General features: G+C 30.2%; 1 protein-coding gene across 1 annotated transcript in view; it reads right to left on the bottom strand.

Moving 5' to 3' along the window:
- Positions 1–5753: 5753 nt before the first annotated feature.
- The window catches only part of LOC107439094 (synaptic vesicle 2-related protein), a 52208-nt gene continuing 47515 nt past the window's right edge, over positions 5754–10446 (bottom strand). Inside the window, exons 12-15 of the mRNA XM_043047334.2 lie at positions 10263–10347; positions 10069–10158; positions 8704–8817; positions 5754–6253 (exon numbers count right to left, since the gene is read on the bottom strand). Coding sequence (XP_042903268.1) covers positions 6230–6253; positions 8704–8817; positions 10069–10158; positions 10263–10347 — 313 coding nt within the window. The 3' untranslated portion in view covers positions 5754–6229. The remainder of the gene's footprint in view (positions 6254–8703; positions 8818–10068; positions 10159–10262; positions 10348–10446) is intronic.

Genomic DNA, 10446 nt, shown 5'->3' with positions numbered 1-10446 from the left:
TTGCTACAATATTTTTGGTTCGGATAATTTTTTTCTTAAGATGCAAGGAAATTAACTAAAAAAAAAGATTGTTTTTAAGTAAATGAAAAACAAGTTGATATCAAAATTTTATGAATTTTCTTTCATAAAGAATAGTTTTATTTTGGAATATACATACATTTCAAGCAATGCATATATATGTTTTCTCAATTAAGACTATCAAGGATATACTATTGAGAGAATCTGCATTTTGGTTTACGGTATCATAAATTAACAGACCATCTCTCAAATTTAGAACCATTCACTTTTAAAGTATGTATTTATGATTATTTTAAACCTACTTTTATAATTAATAAAGCTCCTCGCTGACTATAAATGTGTAAGAAAATAATTTGAAAATAAATCTGTAACAAGAATTTTCTTTTGCATTTATGCGTACGTGAGTTTATTATTGGGTAAATCCCATCTTGTTCTTTTAGCAAACTAAGTCTTTTTTTCATATATAAAAATTCATTGTTTTTAATTTTAAATTGCTTTTTTGGAGTTTCATAAATTCTACTTAAAAATGAAGCATTTAACATGGAATCACATAACAAAAATGTTTCCCTATGAGGAACCATCTTCTATTTTTTTTTTGCTACGCAACCCACACAATTTATTCTCAATCATATTTGTTCCTTGATAGTTTAAAGAATATTACATCAAAATTAAAAATTATCCAATTCAAAAATCTCAATTTATTAAATTATAATAACACATATTTATTATCAAAGATATTATTAAGAAAAATTTGAATCTATTTATTTTTCTCGACTACTGTTGTAACTTCATGTTCAATATTTTTTAATTAAATTCTGAAGATTTAGTTCATATAAAAAAAAAAATTTATATTTTTGCTAAAAAATTATTTAGCAATAGTGCTGAAAGTTAATTTTTAATATTGCTGTAGAATTTTAAATAAATAATTTGTGTTTATTATTTTAATTGCATACTTGGACAGAAAAGTTTTAGGTAGAATTTAGGTAAAATCATGGTGTACTTGACACGTTTTCCACGATTTTGAAAAATGTCACTAAAGCCGGAAAAAAGAACTTTTCAGTTAGCCGGGAGCAAAGAAATTCTACTTTTTATTTAATTTTATTTGTTTAAAAAATAAAAAAAATAATGTAAATAAAAGAAAATGGTTTTGGTCTACATTTTTTGACAACTTTTTGTTTGCACCCTGCTAGCAAAAAAGAAATAATACAAAAAAAAAAAAAAAAAAAAAAAAAAAAAAAAAAAAAAAAANAAAAAAAAAAAAAAAACATTAACCCACCGAATCACGCTAAATCAACTACTGCAGATTGCGCCCTCCCAAAAATCGCCTATGTTGCCAAATCCATCGTGTAACGTATACTAGGATTAAGTCAAAATATTCATACTGATGTAAAAGTTTGAGATTACTTTGAAATAAAATAAAGTAACAGAAAATAGCAAGAAGAGAGGATAAATAAATGTCACAGGTAAATTCGATTAAAAAAAGAATGAACAAATAATTTACAGGTTAATACAATTGTAGTTTGCATTAATTTTATACTCACGACAGCCAAAGATATCAGGATCTTAGTTCATTAACGATTTTCTTCATACGATTTATCACCGAAGTCAAGCATCACTGGCTGCGGTCAGTGTGCGGGTGGATGACCCACTTGGATCAGTCTGCGTAAGGACCAAGGGTGTGCGGTATTGGTCCTCGTTAAACTGTTCTACCGTAAAGTGCTCGACTTCGCGTGCAGGTTGTCTGGCTACCGAAGCGGGGGTGCCATCCCCTCTGCAGAGGATCAAAATTGTGATGGCATGTCTTCGGATCATCCTCAGGGATGCTTCCCAGACCGTCGCCAATAGCCCATTGTGCAGCTCTAGTGCGACGTAAATGAACTACAACAACAACAACATCATGCGATTTATCTGTCCATTGAGAATCCAGGAAGAAACAAGGTGACAATTATCCTTTTAAGAGATATAAATCGGAACTTGAATGGAAAATCAAGTTCTTATTAGTTTCCATTTAATTTAAATTTTAGATCAGCAAAACGAAATTTAGTAATTATCTTTGAATATAGTATTCATAAATTGTTTTTTAAAGTGTGCAACTGAGCCTAATTCCATAGCTATATATTTAATTTAATATTTTTTTAAAAAAGAAAGCTCTTAAGCGTTCACGAAATTATTCTTTGAAAATAATTTTTTGAATCTTAAGCATACTACTCTAGTAAAAATATTACGGTAACGCAGATCTTTTTTTTTTTCGATTCTATATGACAATGAGAAATTCTTGATTCTGTACAAAAATGCAATGAAATCTTTTATCTCTTCGGATTTTTTGCAAAACCAAACATAAGAATATTTTTTTAAATATTTCTGCATTTTCCATTAATTTTTTTTCAAGCCGAGATGTTATTTTTTTATGAAATCGCAAAATTCTGTACATATAACGATCTAGTCTGTTAAGCACGTTCTCTACAGTCCTGCAACATTATCTTTTGAGTACTTTAAAATCGTTCTTTCTTATTATTTTTCCGAACTTGCACCTACATAAAGTTAAACTAGTACCAGACATTTTTGGTCGAATATTAAAGCTTTAGTCCCAGATATAATCATAATGATTGCTTTAAAAGTTCGACCTTTATAATTGATCGAAATCCAAAAAACACGAAAAAAATTAAATCCTTTTTCTTAACATTGTACAAAATTATTAAACTCTTTCTAAAATCGTACAAAATTACGAACCTTTTTCAAATATCGTACAAAATTACGAACTTTTTTAAACATCGTACAAAATTATGATCCTTTTTTAAATGTCGTACAAAATTATGATCCTTTTTTAAATGTCGTACAAAATTATAATCCTTTTTTTAACGTAAAAATTATGATCCTTTTTTTTAACCACGTACAAAATTATGATCCTTTTTTTTAACATCGTACAAAAGTATGATTGTTTTTTTTAACATCGTGCAAAATTATGATTTCTTTTTTAATATCATACGAAATTACGGACCTTTTTTTAACACAGTACAAAGGTATGATCACTTTTTTGATCATCGTACAAAATTATGGAAAAATTAACCAAAAGGAATAATCATAGTTCGGGTTAAAGTTATCTGTGGAGATTAACTCTCCAAAAGTATTGAGCCTCAGGGCATGTACTGATTTTTTCTAGGTACGTCCTACTTTTTTACTTAATACCATGTGGTGACTGGTGTTTTTATGTAGGAAAGCCCGCTCCTTAATTTCAACGAAAGACTAAACTAAGTCCCATAGATTGAAGTCTATTTTCAGAAATCACTGCTGTAAGAGCCGTGATGGTGCAGGGGATAGAGCGTTTGCCTTCCAATGAGGTGTACCGGGTTTGAATCCCAGGATGGCTCGTTGATACGAATTCCACACCGACCACAGCGCTGATGTAAAATATACTCAGTGGAAGACAGATCATGAGTTGCCTTCAGGCTAACTGTGGGATGTTTTCCTCTCTATGTGACGCAAATGCGGGTTAGTTCCATCAAAAAGTCCTCCACGAAAGCCTTTAGTTCGAAATTACAAGGCTACGGAGTTGAACATTAGTAATGGAAAACCCAAAATTTCGCAGGCTGTTCAACTACGGTTATAAAATAAAATAAATTCGCTGCTACAAACTGGTTTGAAAGTGCTTTCTATATAAAAGTAACAAGTTTAAAACAAAATCAAGATTAACTATAAGTGACTTAATTGTCTGTTAAATAAATTTAAGTGGTTTTATCGATAAATGGAATGAAAATTAAACATTTTTGCTACATGACTATAATCGATAATTTTATCACTCTATTAGAGTTCTTTACTATTGATTAATTTTGTTTATAATGCATCCTCATAGCTCAAAAAATAAACAAATTTTTAATAAGAACGAGACAGAAATTAGGATAAAAATTCTATTTATTGAATAGTTTTTGATTACAAGCACAGCAGTTCCTTTCAATAAATAATCACAAAGATAATTAAGTAAATGTTATTGTCATATAATAAATAAATATATTATTATTGTCTTTTTAAATTACACTCGTGAGACTATTTCCAAAAATATAATACTTCCTTCAAGTGAATTGTTGAATATGAGCCTAATAATTCTTAAAATTTAAGGTTTATCGTTTATTTATTTAAAACCAAAGTTTTATAGGATTGTTGTTCGTGAATTATCTGTATTGATACAAGATGCTAATTTTTAAATAAGATTGGAGAAAAATTGGAATTCTTATGCTGCAACAACTAAGAAATGATATGCAAAGAATGATTGTGAGAGGAAAACGTTCTCCATTTAATGATTGCGTATAGATGTTCCATCTATTAACAATTGCAATTTTCAACAATGGGCACTCACAGGAGTTCCTAAATATTTACACAATTAGCCTTGCACACTACTGAACTAGGTGCAAGGCTTATTGTGAAGCCATGATGCTAATTTAGTGTAAACAAATAAATGACAGAAATGTGTTGTGACGTCAGTATATATTTAGATAATTATAACTATTTTTCTGTTCATGATGTAGCCTCAGAGACATGGGGATAATGAGCAAAAGAATATGTCTTTTAAAAAAGTGAAAACACCTCTACAAAATGTATCAACAAAAAGTGCCAACATTTCAACCTTTTATGTTATAATTTCCTTTCTTATCACATAGGTCTCGTTAGCTTCTGATTTATTGGACCTCTAATAATTTTCGACATAAAAGGAAAAAAAAGAAGCTATTTTTCTTCTAGTAATAACGTCCTTACAATCTACATTTCAAAATAAAGTTAAAATTTTTTCATCCTTAATCAGGAATACTTATTAAAATACACTGAAGGAAATTTTTCGATTGAAATGGTTTAATAGTAATTTATTTAATTGTTATTTCACCATATTCAACTACGACAGTCAAATAACTATAAAAAAATGATATTCGAGCTGTTAAATGTGAGAAAAATCGTTTATTGATTGTTTTTACCTACCAGTATTCTGACAGCCAACAAATACCCCACCAGCTAGGCCAACCTTATAAAGCCATTTTGTTTTTTGCTTCTGGGTACATACTTTAGCAAAGAGGGCTAATCGGTCAATTTCATGACTGGTTGATTCCCAGCGTTGATACCGCAATATTTCCTCCAATCTTTTAAAACATTAAGAGCTTCTAGTGTCTTGCACTCTTCATTTAGTGATCCTAGACCATTAGATTGCGAAACTATTAATCACGAATAAATAGCGTAGCTCCAATGTCCATTTAAGTTGTATTTTTATGGTTTAGTAAGTCCAGGTGTATATGGTTACAAAACCGTGTAGCTTTGTATTCACGTTTTTTTAACAGTGCCTGTTGTAAACGGATTCAAAACCGTAAATGTAAAGAATGTTCTTAATCATAAAATTTAGAGTTAATTGGATGGGCAGACAGTTGCCGGTGGATATTTTACGGTAATTTAAAGATGAAAATTCTAACAGTGTAGTCCAGTGAGTAAATATTGCATACCCAAAGGCTAAAAAGACAATCAAAACATTATCAGATGCAAATTAAGAATTTACCTACAGTTTGATATTATTCATAAAAATTGTGATTTAGTAATTGCTATTGTCCATCTTTCTGGCAGGTAAAACACAAGTTGAAATAAGAATGAGCTCAATGAGAAAATGAGATAATTTTTGAGATAATTTGGAAATGAGAATGTTCAATGAGATAATTTTTTAAAAAACCTTTCGCAGATGATTTTTAATAAGTGATCAACAAACAAAATTCTTTAAATGTCTTAACCCTTTTATTGTATCGGAAAAAAGCTGTGTTCCTCAATGTCTGCATGGAAAATACATTGTACATTTCCATGTATTCTTAAAGTACGCGAAAACACCACCTTATCTTATTCCTTAAAATTATTCTTTATAATATTTTCTACTTCTTCAAAATAATAGTCTTAAAGCAAGAAAAGAAACACAATGTTTTGAAATAGCGGTTCCATGAACAATTCCTTTTCGTAATAGTTTTCTAATTTTTAATTTTAAAAATTTGTTTTAAGATTAAGAATCCTAAACAAAGTCGCTTGTACCCTAAAATTGCTTCACAAGAATATTTCCTTAATTTTATACATCTAATTTAATTAACCTAATGTGAGTTTATGATTCGCAGGAAATGTGAATCAATGAGTGAGTGTAGTTTTTACAACATTAGGAAATGAATGTTACTCCTTTTCTTTTTAATCATGAAGTTAGTTTAAATCAGGATTTCTCCACCAACACATCCTAAAAATTAAAAGAAAATAAATATTAATGCAAATTAAAAGGTACAGAAAAGTCAAAGTGTGAAATTAGTAAATGATAGAATGAATCGCATGAGTTAGATGAACGAAAATTAAGAATGGCTTAATACAATATCACAATGTGTAATGCATATAAATGTATTATCATTAAAATCTTATACAATCATCTCAGATTTTCTAGTTTATAATACATTAAAGAAGAATCATTATAAAGTTATTTAATCTTGAATATTATGATTTTTTTTACTGCAGTAAGTTTTGAAATATTATGATTCTTTTTTACTGTCCGTTTCGTAAACTATAAATTAAGCTTTTCTAAAGCTATAAATGTAATTTGATGCGTCATATTTTTTTAAACAGGTTAGAATTATATAAAGGTTCAGTGAGTAAGTCCAAATAGCAATGATTAACTTGAAATTAGATTTTTAGGTTTTAATTTAAATTTGCTTAGAATAAGAGACTAGTTTTTGGAACTTTTTATTCTTGTTGTTTTTTCTAATGACGGTAGCTATGTATTTTATTTACGTCGCACTAGAGCTGCACAATGGGCTATTGGCGACGGTTTGGGAAACATCCCTGAGGATGATCCGAAGACTTGCGATCATAATTTTGATCCTCTGTAGAAGGGATTGAACCCCTGCATTCGTAGCCTGATGACCTGTGCGCGAAGTCTTGCACTTTACTGTAGAACAGTTCAAAAAGGACTGATACCGTTCACTCTCGGTCCCTACACAGGCTGATCAAAGTGATCACCCACCCACTTAATGACCGCAGTCAGTGATACTTGACTGGGAACCGTGTCTTTACGATCAGTCCACTGCGGGACTACTGACACTTGGGCAAATCAAGTTCACCAACCATTTGAATTACAAATTAAGCCATGAATGTGCGTCTTTTGTTTGACAAGAGAGCACCGCTAGGTTAAGAGTACGTTTTGGCTCAAAACGTCACGGATAGATAGCTGCAGTATCCGTGGCCACTCGTAAGGCCACTTCTTCAATTTAGAAATCGAATCGAAACATCGTAGCACAGGAAAAGGATTTTATTTAATTTTATAACCGTCGTTGAACATCCGACCCAATTTTGGGTTTACGACTACTAATGTTCAACTGCATAGCAGCGTAATTTTGAACCAATCTAGAAGATGAGGACACTCCTGGATCAGTACCCCCAGAGGTATTGATTTGTTATGGGAACTTGGAGGATTTAGAGACTCGACAGATTTAACGTGCATCAGTCACCATTTATTACACGGGGAGTCTTCGGTCGTGTAGTAATATGTTTTCAGTCCCCATTCCTAATATGTTTTCAGTATTCTAGCAAACAAAAATGAAATTAAAAAAAATGCGTGCATGCTTACTGGAGACGGCAAATTAATATTTAGTTTAAGATAAAGTTTTATATTTTTTGATTTGTTAAATAAAATGTTTTTCTTCTTTTTATCCGGTTCTTTTTATTAAATATCTGTCTTGTTTACCATCATTTCGTGAGACAGTAGGTTTCGTGCTGTAGCACTTAACGATTTACATTCCAACAATGGATTGTATGGGGATTTGTGCTTGTCTAGTTGTGTTCTATCACCCATTAACATATGTACAATGAGTTTTGGGACCAGTTTTTGCTCTGGCCAATATCGCAGCAGCTTATGTAATAGCCTTTATTTCCGCCTTGATGTCTGTGTTCAATTCTAGAGGACAGTCATTAATTTTTTTTTTATTAAATTTAGAAATGTAAATAATTTAAATATATAAATCATTTTATTTTATTCACTAAATTTTTTTGACTATTTTGTTTAACCAATGTACTTACTATAAAAATTTAATCATTCAATCTGTTTACTATAAAAAATAAGTTACATAATAAAAATAATCAGATGTGAATAGGGTAATGCAACCAACTAGATATAGGGAGAAAATGTAAAAAATTTTAATTGGCATTTACTCATGACAAGAGATATTATAATTTTCCAGCAGCTATTATTATAATGCCAGTTATTATTTTATGTTTGAAAGATTGAATTTTTACTGTAGTTTACACATTGAGTAATATCTGCAATAAGAATGAATGAAATAGTTTATTATATAGTATTTTAATGAATGAAATAGTTTATTATATAGTATTTTAATGAATGAAATAGTTTATGCTTAAATTAATAATTTTTGTAACCAGTAGACTTATTAAAAAAGTTTTTTTCTTTAAAATATCATTTTCTGTCTTTGAAAATCGAACTCCGAACATATGAACACCAAACAAGTAAGTTGCCACCAAAGTAGTTGACCAGAACGCAATTTTCAGAAGCTGGCCAGTGCACCATATTTTTTAAAAAGCTGAACACCCAAAAGATATACAACAAATACACTTAGTCTCAACTCCAAGTGAATTAACTATAAGTCTTCTCATCCCTGTAACAGGGAAAAAGAATTTTTTACTAACCTTCATTTTCATTCCTTTAGTTTCAAATGGCAAAAATAATGCAGCTATCCCTGATAGAAATATAACTCCAGCCAGCAGAGACATGGCTGCGATTGGACTATCAATAACTAGAACCTAAAAATGCAGAAAATATTCGAATATGTCAAAAGTCATGTTGTTCAGTGCGTAAAATAAAAAACAAACCTCCCTGAATGACTATCTAATGATGGGATCTTCACATTCTAGAACTCAATCTTAATGGTTTGAAGGGGTTGTCTCAAATATGTTAATTAATTAGTGCAGGCAATAAAGTTACGAAATCGGACACGAAAATATAGTTTCTCAGAATGAACAACTTTGTTTTCGTCAATTTCGGATTTCTGACCCCCTAAGAATATCGAGAGTAATCGCAATCTGGAAAATATTGTCCTCATAGTTTGGGCAGGAGAGCGATCTACTAGATCGATTACGCATTTCAGCTTGTCAAATTACATCCTTCAAAATGATGTAAGAAGTTGAATACCTTGCAATTAAAAATTGTTTCGACTATTGTTAAATAAAATAATAAAAAATAATAAATATTTACTTAGCGTTATTTTTTGCTTGGAATTATTTTTGAATAAACGAATTTTATAATTGTGTGCAAATGATTAGCAATTCGCTTTAAAAGTTCTCACGAAATGGCGAAATATGCAAAACATAAATTATCATTAAGTGGCCACATTTTCGAATTCTCTTTGCCTACATGAACTATTGGGATTACGATTCTCGCCCTTATTCTGAGAGTCAAAAATTTAAAAAAGTCGAAGAAAGGATATTTTTTCCGAGCACGTTTCTGTGTCTGATTTCATTACTTAAAATATCTTCTGAAAATTATTAATTATCATATTTGTGATCTCCCCCTGAAACTAATTAAGATTGAGTCCTAGAACGTGAAGATCTGATCTAAAGTTTTTCAGGATGGACCGTTTTTTTTGTTTTTCGCAGTGAAATTAATTTCTTGGTGGATATGAAAAAGCATTGATCACTTAAATCACAAGTATTTGATAATTTCTCAGCATTTCTTAAATCACTGTCGAGAAAAATCATAGAATTTGAAAGTTAAAAGAACAAATTCGTAAAAAGGGCTTAAGAATAAAAAACTATTTCATTTGAACATGAATTAAAACTTCTTCACATCTCCTCATATTTAAACAATATTTTTTTATTCAAAATAATTTTGAATATTTGTGAAAATTAAGTTGAAAGAAGTAGTTGTAGTTAATTACACTTGTAATAGCGTAGTCATAGCTACTAACTGCAAAGAAAATGTAGTTTTTCTAACAACTTATTGAAACCTACATAAAACATAATAAGACTAGAAAACCTGAATAAATCTCCATTTACCTGAGCAACGTAAGGAACCATAATCCCTCCAAGTCTGCAGAACGAGCTGCCTGTTCCCATGGCTAAAGCTCTAAACGTTGTCGGAAAAAGCTGTAAATGGAGTAAGAATCACATTTTATTCATGTCTGAGTAAAATATTAACTCCTTTTTATTAAAATTTGAGAGTATTCAAAATTTAAATTGATACGACTTACTTCTGTAGTCATAATGTAAATCAACTGAAATACGGCTAATAAAATAGCTCTTGCTCCAAAAAGGACTAGAAGTATGATGATTTTGCTATTAAAAAAAGTAAATACAATTATTCGAGTGATTGAGTTTCTAAGTCAGTGTTTCGGCGTATTGTACCCTCTGCGCAAGAGCTCTCATATTTTTTTT

The sequence above is a fragment of the Parasteatoda tepidariorum genome, chromosome 5, assembly GCF_043381705.1.
Source record: "Parasteatoda tepidariorum isolate YZ-2023 chromosome 5, CAS_Ptep_4.0, whole genome shotgun sequence".
NCBI lineage: Eukaryota > Metazoa > Arthropoda > Arachnida > Araneae > Theridiidae > Parasteatoda > Parasteatoda tepidariorum.
This window is presented reverse-complemented; position numbering and strand designations above follow the sequence as displayed.